The 18,513-nt window shown below is 39.4% G+C and overlaps 2 protein-coding genes across 5 annotated transcripts in view; one reads left to right on the forward strand and one right to left on the reverse strand.

The window, feature by feature from the left end:
- LOC5521487 (early endosome antigen 1) overlaps nt 1–14,565 on the forward strand; it is a 57,193-nt gene extending 42,628 nt beyond the window's left edge. For 2 of the 4 annotated variants that reach the window (XM_048720896.1, XM_048720898.1), the window contains 22 exons: nt 56–139; nt 1,286–1,366; nt 1,901–2,002; nt 2,275–2,358; nt 2,603–2,686; nt 3,066–3,149; nt 3,712–3,795; nt 4,091–4,258; nt 4,820–4,882; nt 5,013–5,122; nt 5,464–5,496; nt 5,713–5,754; nt 5,957–6,018; nt 6,492–6,523; nt 10,722–10,792; nt 11,324–11,426; nt 11,770–11,838; nt 12,226–12,333; nt 12,774–12,820; nt 12,915–12,939; nt 13,099–13,191; nt 13,642–14,565. In XM_048720896.1, the coding sequence (XP_048576853.1) occupies nt 56–139; nt 1,286–1,366; nt 1,901–2,002; nt 2,275–2,358; nt 2,603–2,686; nt 3,066–3,149; nt 3,712–3,795; nt 4,091–4,258; nt 4,820–4,882; nt 5,013–5,122; nt 5,464–5,496; nt 5,713–5,754; nt 5,957–6,018; nt 6,492–6,523; nt 10,722–10,792; nt 11,324–11,426; nt 11,770–11,838; nt 12,226–12,333; nt 12,774–12,820; nt 12,915–12,939; nt 13,099–13,191; nt 13,642–13,740 (1,728 nt within the window). In that variant the 3' untranslated portion in view covers nt 13,741–14,565. Of the gene's footprint in view, nt 1–55; nt 140–799; nt 884–1,285; nt 1,367–1,900; nt 2,003–2,274; nt 2,359–2,602; nt 2,687–3,065; nt 3,150–3,711; nt 3,796–4,090; nt 4,259–4,819; nt 4,883–5,012; nt 5,123–5,463; nt 5,497–5,712; nt 5,755–5,956; nt 6,019–6,491; nt 6,524–9,122; nt 10,673–10,721; nt 10,793–11,323; nt 11,427–11,769; nt 11,839–12,225; nt 12,334–12,773; nt 12,821–12,914; nt 12,940–13,098; nt 13,192–13,641 lie in introns of those variants that run through there. The other 2 variants (XM_048720897.1, XR_007306305.1) reach the window with 2 other exon arrangements.
- Nucleotides 14,566–14,937: 372 nt separating this feature from the next.
- LOC5521488 (nudix hydrolase 11) lies at nt 14,938–16,028 on the reverse strand. Its single transcript, XM_001641339.3, has one exon. The coding sequence runs from the start codon at nt 15,874–15,876 to the stop codon at nt 15,130–15,132; it is 747 nt and encodes a 248-aa protein (XP_001641389.2). The 5' UTR covers nt 15,877–16,028; the 3' UTR covers nt 14,938–15,129.
- Nucleotides 16,029–18,513: the final 2,485 nt, after the last annotated feature.

An 18,513-nucleotide genomic window follows, 5' to 3' on the forward strand; every position in this document is an offset into this window, starting at 1 on the left:
CTATCGTGTGAGTTTGATACCTAAGCCTTGTCATGCATCTCTCCTGTGTTCTCAGATACGAGAGAAAGAGAAGTCCATTGGTCAGCTAAGGGAAGAGCTCGGGGGTGTTCTAGAAAAGAATAAGAACATACAAGCCGAGGTATAAGACTTGTAGCGTATGGTTGATGGGATCATAGATTAATATACACTTGGTTGAAATAAAGCCGCATGCACTAAAAAAAACACGCGTCGTAACTCGCAATGCTTCATGGGTGTCATGTAAATGCGCAAAAAAGCGTAAAGAAAAAGAAGTTAAAGGAAGCTCTAGAATGTTTGTTTACGGGCCTGTGAACATTCACACGGTTTTCAGAATAATCTATTTATAATACCACCCATGAATCACTGCGGGTTATAACACATGATTTCGCAAGCGCAACCTTGTTTGGAATATTTGTGTATAGTTCGTATATATGTTAAGATATACTGATTCAAAATTTGCTGATGAGTATGAGGTGTGCTCTTAGCTTGCTATTATCATTTATTGTGACGATAAAATATAAGGTATGGGGTGGTAGCGGTGAAAGATGTTTTGGCCGTGATTGCGATGATAATGATGATTATAACAATTATGATAAAAGCAAGATGATGATGATGATGATGATGATGATAATGACTACGATGATGATGACTACGTTGATGATAATGATGATTATAACAATTATGATAAAAGCAAGATGATGATGATGATTACTACGATGATGATGACTACGATGATGATGACTACGTTGATGACAATGGTCTGGTGACGATGTATTTTTAGATTGCGGCTCGAGACGCTGACATACGGGTACTAAGAACCGACTTGGGATCCGCTCAGAAGAAAATAAAAAACCACATCAACGAGGTACTGACATTAAGGACAGACAAAATAAGACAGGTTTTAGGACAGAAAGGTTTCAGGGCTGACTGAATAAGTTAGGCGTCAGGACAGACAGAGTAAGCCAAGTTCTAGGATAGATAGGAAAACAGCGGCCATATCAACAGTATTATCATCAAACACAACCAGCAACAAAACCTCAGCTTAATAGTAGCATCAGCAGGGACAACATAGACACGACAACGACAACCAAACAAATAGCAACAATAAAGATATGATAAGACCTGCAAATATTCATTGTTGAGGAAACAAATGGATGTCCAGAGGCGAGGCGTGTTAAGGGGTATAAAGGATGGAAATGAGGAAATTGGCGAGTTTAACTTAAACAGTTAAATGTAGCAGTTTATAGAAATGTGAACATTTTTGCAGTTGGACTACCGATTACCAGGGGGAAGCTCATTTGTCGACAGTCCCAGACGGCAGCCTAGATTCAACGACTTCAGTACAGATGTGAGTCAGGCAGTACAGGATTTAAGGCTTGAAATAGGTCATTGAAAACATAGGAAATCCAGGGAAGTTTTTATGCATAATGTTGAAGGATAAGTCGAGTATAACGTATTTATTAGGGAAAGCATGGGTGAATTCCTTTCTTTGCTTGTTTAGTAGTAGATCAAACGGTGGCTCAATCAATGAAAACTAGGATAAAGTCTTCCAAACCTTCACTTGTCTACCCCTAAGGACTGTCATCATTTTTTCCTGGAAAGGGTGGTTGTCCAGGGCTATTGTTGGACACACCCTCAATCAGTTCTTAGACATGTTTTCCCGGACAGTTCTCAATTAGTTGTTAGACATGTTTTACCATAAAGGTCTCAATCAGTTCTTAGAAACGTTTTCCCGAAAAGATCTCAATCAGTTCCTAGACATGTCTTCCTGGAAAGCTCAGTCAGTTCTTAAACATGTTTTCCCATAAAGCTCTCCATTAGTTCTTAGACGTGTTTTCCTGGAAAGCTCTCAATCAATTCTTAGACATGTAATCTCTTACAGTGGGACAGCGGTATGTCATCTTTAGGCAGTGATATACCGAGAGGAGGATCATTTGGAGATAGGACCAGGAAACTGAGTAAACTTCAGGAATTCAGAGCCGAAGTGAGTTAGGGAGAAAACTATAAAACTAGCTCCAATAATTGATTGCCATGGAGAATTATAGAGAGAATAAAGTTAAACAGATTTAGGCCGGCAGTTAATCAGTGATTAACCTAAAATTTAGTGCATATTGTCCCTACAGAGTAAAACGGACCCAGAGTAGAGCTAGGAAGGACACCAAATTAAAATCTTGTATTATTTAAGATAGTGTCTATGGGTGTGCTTTTAAATTATAATCGTGTATACTGTTTTAAATCGCTTCGGATATATTCCAGGTAAAACGATACGAAGAAACCTTACAACATTTACAAGGTGATCTCGGGCGAACGCAAGACCAGCACAAGACATCCACTTCACAGGTTTGAATTTATCAGTTTGTATTCCCTTCCATTAGCTTGACCAGATAATTGTTACATTGTTATTATTCGGTCTAAAACTTGGAATTGAGTTTTAAAACTTTCTATTTTGTGCTCCTGTACTCCGCCCCGGTGTCAATATTATCATCGTTCGTACCATTATTTTTATCTCCAAAAAAATGTTTGTTTCTAACTGCAAATCACTATAAACTGTCCAAACCATTAATGTTTCGTCTCATTTTTGCAGATATCAAATTTAGAAAAAAATGTCCAGAACCTAAAAGTGCAGCTCGCAGGGGCCCATGGTAACCACAAAGAAGCAATGGAACAGGTATGGATATTCAACGATTGGTTCATATTGTTATGTCTCTCCCAGATCTCCCAAAGCTAGAGAAGCAATGAGCGCTTGAGCCTCCATCTCCTTAAGATGACCCTACTTTATTCCTTCCCTATCCTGATGCTTCACGTCCAGTGCCGTAGCAGGCCTCGAAACATTAGGCGGGGGGGGGGGGGGGGGGGCAAAATACAGAAACATCAAGAAAATATTGGGGGACACAGCCACGCCCCTACTGGTCATTTCCTTTTAGTTTTTTTTAATATTAGGGGGACACAGCCACGCCCCTACTGGTCATTTCCTTATAATTTTTTAAAAAATATTGGGAAAGCACGTGCCCCCCCTGCTACCGCCCTGACGTCTGGGTTTTTTTTAGTTAATGCAACGATCCAAGCAACTCGCCAACTTCAAGACCGAGCTTGCCACGACGAGGCAGAAAAACCAAGCATTGGAGGAACAGGTAAACGAAATATCGATCAGACAGACAGCTCTTCTTACCAGATATCGATCAGACAGACAGCTCTTCTTACGAGATATCGATCAGACAGACAGACTTTTTATTTCCTCGCTACCCATTTTTTTGCCAAATAAGCTTTCACTCGGAGAATCTATGTTTCGTGACCCGCAATGCTTCATGGGTATCAAATACATGACCAAAATAAACGTGAATAAAAAAAAGATATATAGGTTTCCAAAGTTGTAGCATTTCAGGAGCCAGTATTCCGCTATTTGTACATTTCCCATGAACCATTGCGGGCGGCGACACATGGATCTTGGGTGTTTGAAACAGGTGTATTTCTTTGAAGCGGACAGCGTTTTTTGTTGTTAGTCACGTAACGCTTCCTGCCAAAAGGAGGAATTGCGTGACTGAGATTGCGAACGAAAGCGTAGAAGACTTAGCGAGCATTAAAAAGTTTAAAACAACAGTAGACCAAAAAAAAGATATCGGAGGGTGAAAGGGCTGAGCGACCGCGGCTAGTATTGTGCATAGTATTGGCAACAGTCTTACTGTCTGTACGTAGGTAAATGCGCTCGACGAGAGAAATCGGAAGCTGAAGGGTGAACTAAAGCGCTACCAAGACAGGAACAGATCATCGGAAGGAGAGGTAACGCCTTCTCTCTTATAGTAGTATAATTTCCCTTACAGATCACTGTTATCAATAAGGTATAGGGTTCCCACTTTGGTCTGGGCCAAAGCCCAGGTGAGCCAGAGTGTGGTTCTTTTTGTTCCTGTTTGCTCGCGGAAGGTAGACGGGACGACCACTCCAGTATATTGAAGATCAATTTGTAAGAGAGTGTTTAATTTAGTGTTCTACCTTTCTCATATAATTACGATTCCCCTAGCGACGCATATTATATTTCATTATTGTCATAATTGCATCAAACGTATTGTATTTGTAGGCCCAGAAGTACGCGCGCACAGTGGAAGAGCTAAAGAATCAGTTAAACAGCACACAAGACAAGCTGATGCGCCAGTCACAAGAGGTCTCCCGGCGGGACGAAGGCGTGGTCGTACTCAAAGTCGAGCTCGCTACCCTCCAGGAGAAACACAGACTTCTATTTGAGGAGGTTAGTTAGTGGATCGTTTGTCTATAGCAGAACAACAAAAGGCGCGCAAAAGTCAGGCGCGCATTCATATTTTGCTGAGGGGGGAGGGGAGGGGGAGAGCGTGGTCATTGGTGTCATATTGAAAGAGGATAGTGTTTGACGATCCTTTCAGCAAAGGTTGGGGTGGTACGCGCCTGATAGTGTTGGCAATTTTTAGAAACCTTGAAGAACAAAAGTCTTTAATAGATAAAGGAACTAGTGCGATCACTTCGCCTCTATCAATATCCAGAGTCATGGGTAATTTTAACCATAATGCATCGCTTGGACGGCCTCCTCACGCCAGTGAAGGTCAAACCAATTGTCATTTTTTAGGCGTCTATGCAGATGTAATCTCGTGCATTTACATTATAATGATCTTAGAAAGTCGCAAAACGTCCCTTAATATGGTTCATTGAGGACTTCTGAATTCTAAAAATGTCGTGTTATCCCTTTGAATAGTTGCTTTTACATAATAAATTATCACTTTTGTCATTGGAAAGTTGGATGGATGTCAAGTCTTAATGCAACATGTTTTCTTCCCAGAACGAAAAGTTAAAGCAAGAGCTTTCTTTATCAAGGAGTCAGAACCAAAGCTGCTTGGAGGAGGTAATAATAATCGTCCGATAGGCAACTGGCACTTAGAAGCTGTGTCATTTTTCAGCGGCAAACTCTTGCAAAAATAAATATATAACGGCCCCTGATTGGCTAGTTTTCCTCTAACTGGTTGATATTTTAGGTCCAGACTCTGCGGATCTCTCTTGAGGAGGCTCGTGCAAATGGCGACCGCTTGCACCGAGAGAGTGAGTTAGTGGTGGAGAACGTCAACAGCTGGGTCCAGGAGCAGAAGTGAGTTATTAGATCCTTGAGGTACACCACACCAGAGTCTAATTCCCCGTGCAAACGCCACCAACATCGGCAAGCATTCTTAGCGGTGTCGCCTTGCTCGGCTCGACCACGACAAAGGAATTGTTGGCGAACCATTTCGCATCATTTTCCAGCATTGCTATGCCAGCAATGTTCAATGCACTGGCCGTCAATGCTTGTTCTTTTGCACGATGCTTAGTCCTCTTCTTAGACAGCTTTTTACACATGGAAAAACATTGTCCCTTTTCGTGAAATACTTGTGTAATTTTCAAATTACAGAATTATTTATGATGTATGTTTCTTTTTCTTTTCTTTTTTGACAGACATGGGAATGACAGATTAGCTGGAAAACTGAGGTGAGGCAACGGTTTTTGGAGGACGGCGCTATTGTTTTATATAAGTAATCATAGATGATGATGATTATTGTGATTATGATCCATATCATAATCACAATGATAACAATGACGATGACACGATGATGATAATATTGGTGATGATGATTAGAATAGTGCTGATGACGATGATGACATGGTTACAATCAGAATAATCATATAATAATTCATTTTTTTCAGAGAACAAAGTGCGCAAATAACAGCTCTTCAGGGAGAAAAAGAGTATGTAGAAATATGTCCTATTTGAAACGATGAGAAAAATTCAAACTATTGTTCTCTATTCTGCCTCTTAATATGCTACTCCTCAAAATAAAAAAAATTGGTTTCCCTCCAGATTTTTAGTAGGCGGGTTCTACTGTAGATATTGTAGTAATATGTTATTTTTATGTGCATGTTATTCTCATTTCTCATTGTCTAATTCCAGTCGCCTTTCCGATACCACGAGTGCCCTCCAAAAAGAAAACGCCGCCCTTAAGTCAGAACTCGGTATGTATGAAACCAGCGTCTTATTGATGCTCGCTACCGCCAGGTAGCGCCAAATGCGAATTTATTGCTCTGGGGGCGCTACCCTGGCTTTGCTCGTCGCGGCATTTTGGTAGAGCGTCACTGGACGAGAAAAGTCTGGAGACTCTGGTACCCAGGGTCTGCGAGCGCTCAATGTTCTGCGAATTCTCGCCAATGGTTTCTAACAGCTAGATCGCATTTTGGCCCCCGAAATTTAAATTTCTTGGCGCGGGCCCACTTTTCAGCACTAAAATGGCCCTCAATCACGTCTACCGCTGACCAATGAAAAAGCACAAAATGCAATCCCGTCAGTTTGAATGACGTTTGCCAGATAGCGGTAGCACAGCAGTTACAAAATGCTGTCCAGAGTTGATGAAAATCGCAGTAATAGCAATAAGGGGGATACGAATACTTACACCGGTACTGAACTTTCCTTATCTTGCTATCTTCATCAGAGGAACGACGTTTGGAGGGAGAACGACTAAAGGTGAGGTTTTATCTTTCTTTAGCTTTAATTTGTAATTTTTAATAGAGTTCTGCAATGTTAAGCCCCGTGCAAACGGCACCGACTGCTGGCGTGACGCTGCTGGCGTGACGATGCTGGCGTGACGCTGCTGGCGTGACGCTGCTGGCGTGACGCTCACACCGTTATGGGGGTGCTAGTGCGAGTAGTGCTAGTGTTTCGTTTTCTTCAGTAAAGCGAGACTTCGCCATGGTAATGCTGTCAGTCATGGGCGCTGTTGCACGGGCTCTAGGATACCAGCTATCAGAGAACACCACAGAATCCCCACTTCACGCGAGGCCTCTTGAACTTGGAGATATAAAATTTGACCTTAAAAATTCACGTTTTTAAGTTTTTTTTGTGGAGCAACGAAGAACTAGCGACATTGTTAGGTTTTGAAGCCTAAGTTTTGAGTGAGTACGCAGCTGCTTTGTCTCCTTTTAACTGTGTTCTACAAAGGAGTTCTTTTGTCTGTATTCTTCTCGTTCTTTGTGTCGAGGTGTGGATATTGTTCATTTGCCCAATCAAATTAAAGCTTGTAAGAGCTGCGTACTGACCCTAAGTTTTCATTTTCTCTTATCTTCTAGAACTTTAGACACGCGCCTAAATAAATAGATTCAATCGCCCGTGATTTCAACGCATTTATTTCATTTATATCAAATACCGTGATGTTAACCCAACTACCGTGTTCACTAAAGTAGAACTGAGGTTCTATACTTGTTTTCTTTCTTTGTAACTTAACTCTAGTTATCGTTATACAAAATAGATTTTTCTTTAGGTGAAAGATTTATTTCGGTCCCGTCTTCCTAGTCGTTGCCGTTTTCCCAAACTTTTTAGTAAGAGGCTGCTTTATAAAGTGTAATGAGTATAGAAGATAGAAGTATAAAAGCAAATACAGTTTTTTGTGTGATATGCCGAGCAGGTGTTCGCTGTTTCTACTTTTGTGGATAATTCACACCACGTTTTTGTTACAATGGTTATCTGGTTCGATTTCATATAATAACAAACTATTATCATTGAGCTAAAATATAGCTGTTGGAAAAAAAATTTATGTATTTTCTGGCTCCGCATACAATTTGACAGAAGACGGGTTTCTCACATTTCGATACCCCCCACAACTTTAATTCGCGTTTTCTTTCCTTGTCATTATATAAAGTTGCCACACTTTCTTACTTCATAGAATAAAATAAAGTTCATCCCCATTGTTTGTGTGTATTCCAAATTAACCTTCTTAATTTTTAATTGCGTTTTAGCATTGGGGTTACCGTTTGAATGTGTTTCTCATTAAAAACTTAACATATATCGAGTTTCTTCATTTCCCGCTTCCTCGCCCCTGCGCGGCATTGTGAAACAATGTGTTTCTGAATGGTTACATATTGTAAACACCCGAATTAATAAGCGTTAACATAGTTGTAACAGACGCTTTGAGTTTCCGATCAAGAATATTTGGGAATAACTTTTGCCCAGTTCTGTTATTATCATCGCAATGAAAAATCTAAATTGAATTAGTTCCTGTCATCTTCAATACTCAGGATGTAAAAACAAGACTTGTAGGAAATTAACTTCTTCTTACCTACGGGATTCGGTATATCAAAACAACGGAATTTTCATTTACTATTCATCTCTCTTCTAAATTTTAACTGAATTTCTCACGTTCAACCTCTATCGAAATCATACGTAATCCATCATGGCGGACCGTCTGAATGTTTCGGAACATAGTGGCGATAGCTCGGTTCTCTTGTGTGTCGGAGAACCACTTTTAGGCTCGCTTACGAACTTAGATACTTTTGGCAAGTTTCGGGGTGCGTGCACGAATCCGCTGCATTCTTGCTCGTGTTATGTGCGTTTTGAGCACCAATTGAGCACTGCTTGTCTCAATTGTCAAGGGCTTTGTCCCTCGTTCTCTCACGTAAGTAAAGATTTCTCTCTTGTAAGTAAAGTTTTCTCTCTTGTAAGTAAAGGTTTCTGTAAGTAAAGTTTTCTCTCGTATAAGTAAAGTTTTCTCTCGTGTAAGTAAAGTTTTCTCTCATCTAAGTAAAGTTTTCTCTCGTATAAGTAAAGTTTTCTCTCGTGTAAGTAAAGTTTTCTCTCGTGAAAGTAAAGTTTTCTCTCGTGTAAGTAAAGTTTTCTCTCGTTTAAGTAAAAATTTCTCTCATGTAAGTAAAAATTTCTCTCATGTTAGTAAAGTTTTCTCTCGTGTAAGTATAGATTTTTCTCGTGTAATTAAAGATTTCTCTCGTGTAAGTAAAGATTTCTCTCACGTAAGTAAAGTTTTTCCTCCGTATATGTTAGGCAAACAAGAATAACGTGCGAATACGTTTTCAAAAAAAACCTCGAGGCACTAAATATATCAGAATTTAAAACTACAACGTCGTACGATATTGGAAATACTATTTTTTCCCCAATCTTTACTTTGCTGCTTGAATTGCAGTCTCTACACCTACGAAATTATATGTTATTTTATTCATACTGTATTTATGTTTGTACTTTATCAAAGTCTACAGTCGCACTTAGCCCATCCCATTAAATTATTACGTAAAGCTTGTTCTCGTATTCATAATATTTTGCATTTGTATTTCTTCAGAGTCTACAGTCGCACTTAGCCCGTCCCATTAAACTATTACGTAAAGCTTGTTCTCGTATTCATAATATTTTGCATTTGTATTTCTTCAGAGTCTACAGTCGCACTTAGCCCATCCCATTAAACTATTACGTAAAGCTTGTTCTCGTATTCATAATATTTTCATTTGTATTTCTTCAGAGTCTACAGTCGCACTTAGCCCATCCCATTAAACTATTACGTAAAGCTTGTTCTCGTATTCATAATATTTTCATTTGTATTTCTTCAGAGTCTACAGTCGCACTTAGCCCATCCCATTAAACTATTACGTAAAGCTTGTTCTCGTATTCATAAGATTTTGCATTTGTATTTCTTCAGAGTCTACAGTCGCACTTAGCCCATCCCATTAAACTATTACGTAAAGCTTGTTCTCGTATTCATAATATTTTGCATTTGTATTTCTTCAGAGTCTACAGTCGCACTTAGCCCATCCCATTAAACTATTACGTAAAGCTTGTTCTCGTATTCATAATATTTTGCATTTGTATTTCTTCAGAGTCTACAGTCGCACTTAGCCCATCCCATTAAACTATTACGTAAAGCTTGTTCTCGTATTCATAATATTTTGCATTTGTATTTCTTCAGAGTCTACAGTCGCACTTAGCCCATCCCATTAAACTATTACGTAAAGCTTGTTCTCGTATTCATAATATTTTGCATTTGTATTTCTTCAGAGTCTACAGTCGCACTTAGCCCATCCCATTAAACTATTACGTAAAGCTTGTTCTCGTATTGATAATATTTTGCATTTGTATTTCTTCAGAGTCTACAGTCGCACTTAGCCCATCCCATTAAACTATTACGTAAAGCTTGTTCTCGTATTGATAATATTTTGCATTTGTATTTCTTCAGAGTCTACAGTCGCACTTAGCCCATCCCATTAAACTATTACGTAAAGCTTGTTCTCGTATTCATAATATTTTGCATTTGTATTTCTTCAGAGTCTACAGTCGCACTTAGCCCATCCCATTAAACTATTACGTAAAGCTTGTTCTCGTATTCATAATATTTTGCATTTGTATTTCTTCAGAGTCTACAGTCGCACTTAGCCCATCCCATTAAACTATTACGTAAAGCTTGTTCTCGTATTCATAATATTTTGCATTTGTATTTCTTCAGAGTCTACAGTCGCACTTAGCCCATCCCATTAAACTATTACGTAAAGCTTGTTCTCGTATTCATAATATTTTCATTTGTATTTCTTCAGAGTCTACAGTCGCACTTAGCCCATCCCATTAAACTATTACGTAAAGCTTGTTCTCGTATTCATAATATTTTGCATTTGTATTTCTTCAGAGTCTACAGTCGCACTTAGCCCATCCCATTAAACTATTACGTAAAGCTTGTTCTCGTATTCATAATATTTTGCATTTGTATTTCTTCAGAGTCTACAGTCGCACTTAGCCCATCCCATTAAACTATTACGTAAAGCTTGTTCTCGTATTGATAATATTTTGCATTTGTATTTCTTCAGAGTCTACAGTCGCACTTAGCCCATCCCATTAAACTATTACGTAAAGCTTGTTCTCGTATTCATAATATTTTGCATTTGTATTTCTTCAGAGTCTACAGTCGCACTCGGCCCAGCAGCAAGTGCTGTTGCATCAGTTGCGAAACCGTCTCTCGGACTTCGAGTAAGTAAACGCAAAGCATTGAGGTAAACTCTTTTGTATAAAGTCTAATGATCAGTTGGGCGGCTGAGCCGTCTCTGTTTGATTTTGGAGCATTTTAGCTGAAAATGTTCTTAAAGATGTTTGTATGTATATATTTATATTATCCAATAAAAACACTCTCGGTGCGTGTCTGATCGTTACGCGAGTTAGCAAACTCTTAGTGTTATAGAATCTGACTGACAATTCTCAAAATAATCGAGTACCCCGAAAAAATTTAGCTCCCTTTGTTAACGCGACTTTAGCCTGCTTAACACGCGCTAGTTGCACAAAAGACGGAAAAGCCGAGCTTAGTTGCGCGAAAAACGGAGGCGATAGAGCGAGCAGATTTCGGAGCCGTGCTTTTCTCCTTTTCCCTTCTCGGCCCAATCTCACTATTTTCGGGCGACCGCTACATCCGATAGAACGGCTTTTCCGTGAGCTATTCTGGTGCGCTTCTCGAGAACCTGTTTCGCAGGCTAAAGCGACTGACCAACAATTTGAATTCTTTTCTAGAAACGAACAAGACGCCGATGCGGCCAACAAGGCGCACACCATCGATGACCTTCACGAAAGACTCAAGGTCAACGTAGACACGATACAACAGCTAAATCAGCAGGTGCTTATTTCACTTGTATATTGGTAGAAAGCCAGTTAAATGCCAACAGAAAGCCTTACGAGTGCAGGTCCGCCGATAACCTTTAAACTCTCGTCCATAACCCATTCAATTGCTCGTCGCGCAAGCCATTCAAATGTCGCCGTTGACCACTCAGATGCTGGTCAATTACCATCAAAATGCTTATCTCTTGATAACAATTCAAGTGCCCTTGATATTTGATCATTTATATGCTCAGCGATTAGTAGAGAGCTAGCGAAGAAGTCCTTTTCGACTTTATTATGAACAAGCTACATGCTAAATGTAACTTTACTGTCTTACCCTTTTTATTTTTATTCTACTCCAGTTAAGCGCATTGAACAAGGATAACCTTCGGCAAAGACATCTACTGGACAGAGAATCTGCCATGAGAAAGGTGAGGCCTTGTTAAAAATTTGGTGTGACTATCCATTTGAATAATTACAGTTTAATAATATGAAAGTCACCCCACCTCAGTACTTGCTTCTTGGTCGTTATCGTTGAACCTTATTTACAGTACCAGTAATAGTTAGAATCACCTAGCATTTCTGGACTCATTGCTTTTGAACGATCGGTACGCGACATTTGGAGTTAACAGTTTGTCTTTTCAGGAGTGGGGGGGGGGGGGGGGGGTTCGGTTGTCTTTGAACCAATCGAGGGTGGGATGTCTTTTTAGACACGAAAGAAATGCATTTTATTTTTTCAAAAAGCCCATTTCCTTAAAAGTTGAACTGTTGTTCCCTTACTTCTTATCGCTATGTTAAATATGGTCCACTTCCATCAGAGTCTTCAGATGCAAGTCGAGGCGCGCGACCAGACGATACAAGCGCTTAAAGCTCAAAGCGACAGCAAGCGATTCTCAGATATCCCCATCAGGGACACGGAACTTATAGTAAGTCAGCCCAGAAATGGAAAGAATGTTGTTCAACCACTCCTTTGCTACTGTTCACATTTATAAAAACAACTGGTTATTTGCAAGAAAACTTAAGAAATTTCCACACTGCGTATAGTTCACAGGGTGGCGCGTTTAGTATCCACCTATTGGTTTCTGGTCACCTACTTTGTAAAAATCGTCATAAGTTTGCTTCAAAAACCTCTAGTCCGTTTTTGCTCCGACGAAAGGCTGATGCCCGAAATGAAACCACTCTGTTTACACAAAGGCGTAAAACGTAAACCATTTCAACCTTCCTTGTGTTGATCATGGGCTGCGGAGCCTTTTGAAAATTTGGGTGGGCTGAAAATTGAAAAATACATTATATTGAAAAACGAATAAATCATAGTATTTGACTTTTAAAACACCATCATTCACACCTTGTTTTTTTCTTATTTTAGAGTGATAACTTCCATGTTAATGGCGACTCTTACATAGACAAAGGATTGTAAGTATAACATACACAAAAATTGCTTTTTCTTGATTTGTAATTTTATTTGCCAAATCTTTTGGAAATTAATTAATGTTTCTTCGCTTTTTAGATCAAAGCCTGTTCAAAAAGACAAAGTAAGTGTATTATATTTCACAATTTATTTATGTATTTCACAAAATAGGAAATTATGTATAAGTCAATAGAAATTCCTTATAAGATGTGGGTAGAAATGTGTTCATTCATCATAAAAAAATGATAGCAATATGTTATTAAATCGACTGATATTGCTTTAGATTCGATCAATTATGAAGAAAGAAATAGAAAAAGCTGGTGTCAACGACCCTCAAGTTCTTGACAAATCTTATTGGATACAGAGAGTAGGAGAGGTGAGATGTTCTATAAAAAGACTTACAGAACAGGAGACAAACTTGTTAGATACAAACAGTAATTTGCAGTTCATCGCGATTATGTATTCTATCTATCCTGGACATTTTCAGAAATGTAAGCCCTCATGACACAGAAATATATAGAAAATATTTGAGAGCACAGCCATGCCCCTACTGGTCATTTCCTTATGATATTGGGGGGGGGGGGGGGGCGCTGAACCCCCAGTGTCCCCCCCTGGTCCTAACCTGCACTCTACAGAACTACTCTTCAAAGTTGATTGTCAAACAGAATGGTTTTTCAAATGTCATATTCTGTCTAGATAAATGATCACACCTTTAAAGAAAGCATTGGTCACCACTGTGACAATGCTCAAATGTATGTCCAAGTTTATCTGAAAAAATGATAAGTTTGTATAATTGTTATATTATGTTTCTCTATTCCTTATTCAGCTTTCCATCCAACTACAGCAAAGTAGCGAATTCTGGTCTCGCAAAGTCCGTGATCTCAGCAATCAACTGGACCACACAGGAACATCTCCACGACACTGATGGTGTCATCGATAGACACCATGGCAACAAGGGAGAGAAAAGGACTGTCCCGACATTGGGATTATACCACACAGCCTTCATGTTCTAGTGCTAAGGAAGTTTTAAAACGGTTAAACGAATGAGTCAAACTTGTTCAGATTGATTTAAAAAGTGTAAAAAATAAAGATTTATGCTCGACGACTCAAAGGATGACTTCGGTTCCTCAAGCATGGGTTTTATTGTCAACTCTAAATAACAAGATTTTAAAGTAATCTCTTCAAATTCTTTTAATATACACACTTTCATAATTTTACCATGCATCAACAAAGAGAGGAGTTTTTATTATGCAGTATACCAAACAGCTTTAAGGGCAACATTTACTTTGTTTAACCTACATCAATAGTATATAGCTATCTTAATATATTTCTTACCTTTCTTTCAGGCCCGTAGCCAGGATTTTGAGCGGGGTGTTTCTTTACCCATTAAGTAGACCTTCTCTATTAAAAAGCTCGCCCTAGCTCACTGTGGTACTAAATTTTTCTTCATAAGAGCAGACCTTCCAGTCTAGTGGGGTGGTTCTTCAGGCTACGGGCCTGCCTTTCCGACGTACATTATTGGTGGCCTGAAACATTATTTTCCCCCCACCCCCTACCAACTACCCCCCACCCCCTACCCCAGCTACGCACTTACCATGGCAAAAAAAAAGAAGTACTGAATGCTAAGACCTTGTGTTTACCCTGTCATATCTTATCTTTCTTTGCTTTATATGTACAAATATTATTCTTGTTAATAAAAAAACTGTATTAGGTATTATGTAAATTTGAGAATAAAGATATTTGATTCCAAGCCACGTGTAGATTTATTGCAAGGATATGAGGAGAGAGTGGGAAAAAACATGGAACTACAATGCTGGACAAAACTAGTTGTCGCACCCTTAAAAAAAGGGTGGATTTCTCAATATTTATCGTTAGTCAACTAGCTTTCTTCCCAAGACAATGTCATTTCAACCTCCCTTCCCCCCTTTCAATGTTGGATGTAACCGTGCTTAAATTCTAAGAAAGGCAGCCTGAATTGAACAACATTGTACTGGGGGCAGGGGGGGAGAAGCACGTAGGGAGATAGGGTAACATTAAACCCCTATACAGTGAAAAATCAAAAAAGGTGACAACAGTTTTGTCCAGCATTGTAGACAAACCAGTCAAAAGTCATTACTGTTAGTTACCTTGTTGTTACCATGTACTATTTATTACTCATTCATTTTCTCCATTTGTTTATTTTTATCTAATCAGCCCATTGTCGGCTACCGGCCTGAAATATATAGAGAAAAATGGTGCATACTTTACATGAAATATTATGAATGATTTGGAGATCCTTGGAAACTGTATTGTATTAGGTTTAATGGAAAAAAAATTATAGTTTGCTAGTACAGTATTCAGAAGCCTTAGAAAGCCAGTTCATGTATGCTTGAAGGTTATAGTCCTTAGGAATATCGTGCAGCTGAAAGGGAGGCAATCTATTCATTACTATGATAGCAATAGTCACGCAGAATCCGGCAGTGAAACCAAAGATTATAAAACTGGTTTCTGAGCCACTCAAAACATCAGAGCTCATCGCTTGGTAGGAAAATGCATGATAATTAAAAGGCCCCATTCCCGTATCAAATGAGCTAGGAAAATGATGTTCTTTGGATAGGAAGAATTCCAATGGCGCATCAAAAACGGCATCGACTTCAAACTTGTTCATTTTAACGTGAAATCCATGCTTCAGGAATCCTAAGACCGGATAAACTTTATTCCTTCGTATCCAGCTAGGAGAAAGAACAGTGATTATTTCTACACTCTCTTTTGGTAGACCAATCTCTTCTTGTGCCTCCCTGAGAGCAGTTTCCACTATGTCTTGGTCGGAATCATCATTTTTGCCTCCGGGAAAAACAACTTGTCCCTTATGAGATCTCAAATTCTCAGATCTTCGAGTTAATCGTAGATAGAATTTATTGTTTTTGAAGACCAAGAGGATCAATACCGCAGCGATCGAGAAGTTTCTTGGGTAAACCGTACGTGTGCTATGTCCCTTGTTGAATTCAGACTCCTTATACTGGAAAATTCGCGCTTTGCACTCAGCTAAAGGAGGGAGGTTTTTCGCACTATCGTCCGCCATCTTGTTATTGCGTGACTATGACCGACCACAGGTATGGTAGTCCAATTTCTCACACCTCCCTCATAACATCTAGTCCAGTTCCAGGACCCTGTACAGGACCCGAAACGATCCCCAAAAGCACCCAAAATGATCCCGGGACCCGAAACGATCCCCAAGAGTCCCCGAAATGAACCCAAAGGAATTGCAGTAATGGACAAACAAAAGGAATGTGGAAGGATTGGCTTTCAGTTTTAAAAACATATGAAACATTTTAGCGTCATTTTTGTCACTATCCAGAAATTTGAATTAACTAAAACCATAGTATTAAGATTTTTATAAACGACTGCGCGGGAAATACAGCTTTCGACAGCTTGGTTGAGTCAGCAATTGGGGTCAAATAAAAATTCCCGTGATGGTAATTTGAAGAACCAGGCGTGAATAAATAATTTATACATAACAAGCCATAAAAGAATGTCTCCACAGATTAGACATGCCTCTGCTTTCCCGTAGGAAAATGTTTGTTTGTGTTCGGTGAATGAAAGACCTATCATAAAGAGAGATAGAGAGAAATCATGCAGTGGTGTACGCACTACTACATAAGGAAATTCAAAACTCACATATTGCTTTAAACAAAAGCCACATCTCTGCAACGGTAGTAAAAGGGTTGTTCGAGTGCATTACTCAGTGTGCTTTTGTCATTCCATCTTCTCGGTCAAACCGGCTGTCGGTAAATATTTGCTCGTGTGAACATGGGATTTCGTGGTGAAAAACACGTTTGGTTGTCAAATGAATATAGACTTTTAGGGGTGTGTTTACCGGAAACGAGATTTATAGTGTCAGAGTCATGTGTTGGAACTGCAAATGTTTCGAAGGTCAAAAATTTGGTTGTTCTGAGCAAGGCTGTGCTTTGGCTGTGCTATGTTGTACCTTTCAGTAGCAATTAAAAGTTGTGTATTTGTTTTGGACTCTGTTTATGGGTTTACCGCCGGGGCGATGTAATAAATAGAAGTATTGTATTGGAATTTAAGTTTTTTTAAGTCATGTTATTTAGAAATAGATTCGCTGTCAACCCTTAATTATGCTTTAAGAATTGGAAGTGCTTTCTTCTGCTTTCCCTTTGTCCATTACCGCAATTCCGTGGGGTTAATTTCGGGGACTCCTCGGTATCGTTTCGGGTCCCGGGATCAGTTGGGGTACTTTTGGGGATCATTTCGGGTCCTGTACAACCCTTCTTTGACGGCTCTTGGTCTACCTGTGGTGTCGCCGAAAGAGGGGTCCTGGAACAGGACTACATAACACCCTGCTATAGTTATGTTCTTTTCTTTCCTTTTCATTCCAGGCATGTCTGGGTCAGATGCGAAATATGAGCATTTGATTAAAGTTCACATTTTCACTTGGTTTCGCGAGGTTTCATTCATGAGATTAACTCTTTGTAAAAAAAAACCTCTAGTTCATTTCCTCAGTTCCCCATCCAGTGTGTCTCCTAAATGTCTTGAAATAGAAAAATAACGAATTTGGCTAGGGGAGAGGAAACACTGAAAGAAAACGCACCACCCCCTTCTCTGCAAACTTAACTAAGAACAAATATATTTGTATCCATTAACACACATTAAAAAAACGGGGAGAGTACAAGTTACTGTTCCTGTCAAAAGTAGAACACTTCAAAATAAGAAAGAACGAAATTGCGTTCACTTTGCCATGTCCACGAAGCTCGTTTATTAGGTCTTCCACCTATGATTGATACACCACGTATGATAAATAGACTAACTCGTCCAGATTTTAGGGCTGGGTTTGGGATATGGGTGGATAGTATATTTAGGGTTGGGTGCGCCCCGTGAATGGGACGGACTGGAAAGCACAAGAGAAAGAAATCCCTCTCACTTGAGATACCAAGCCTGGAATCGAACCAGCCCGCTACACAGTGGTGAAAGGCCAGCGCGCTAACACACTTACCCGTGCTTCCAGATACAGCGTGTGGACGAGTTATGCTGCATTCACACCAAAACCATGTTTAGTTAAACAATTTTTTTTTTGCCTGATAACTTGCCAAGTTTCTCATTGTGTTGAATTCTCACTAGTTAAATGATCACTTAGTAACAAGTACAGCACATTTTATTCAGTTCTGTTCTTGGTTCTGTCCACTCTTTGGAGATCGAGATTAGAACCAGTTTAATTAAACCACCTTTAAACTGCACCTTTAAGTGCTGGTGTGGATGCGGTATTAGTCTAATTATCGTGGGGGTAGGACCTAATAAGCCTTGAAATTACACCTTGCTCAGTGGCGTAGCCAGGATTTTTAACACGAGGGGGCCCAAAAGGCCCTTTCAAGACATTTTCTCCAGTATTTTAAATGTTTCATACTTCTACTTTTGGCTGCTCGAAGGGGGAGGGCTCCCTGGGCCACGCCCCTGTTGCTGTTCATGAACGACAAAATATCAATCAAACACATATACATGAACTGGACATTCCAGCTGAAATACTGGCTTGACTATTACACTTTATTAATTACATTTTGTTTTACGGTATTTTGAAAACCACTCTATTGTGAGATATGTATAGTTTTGTCAAACCAATCAATAACTTCATTTCATCTTTTCACTATTTCAATTACTTTAATTTACGATTTTGTGATGAGATTCCTGCTTTCTTCAATTGTTT

Source organism: Nematostella vectensis, chromosome 13, assembly GCF_932526225.1.
Source record: "Nematostella vectensis chromosome 13, jaNemVect1.1, whole genome shotgun sequence".
In the NCBI taxonomy this organism is placed as follows: domain Eukaryota; kingdom Metazoa; phylum Cnidaria; class Anthozoa; order Actiniaria; family Edwardsiidae; genus Nematostella; species Nematostella vectensis.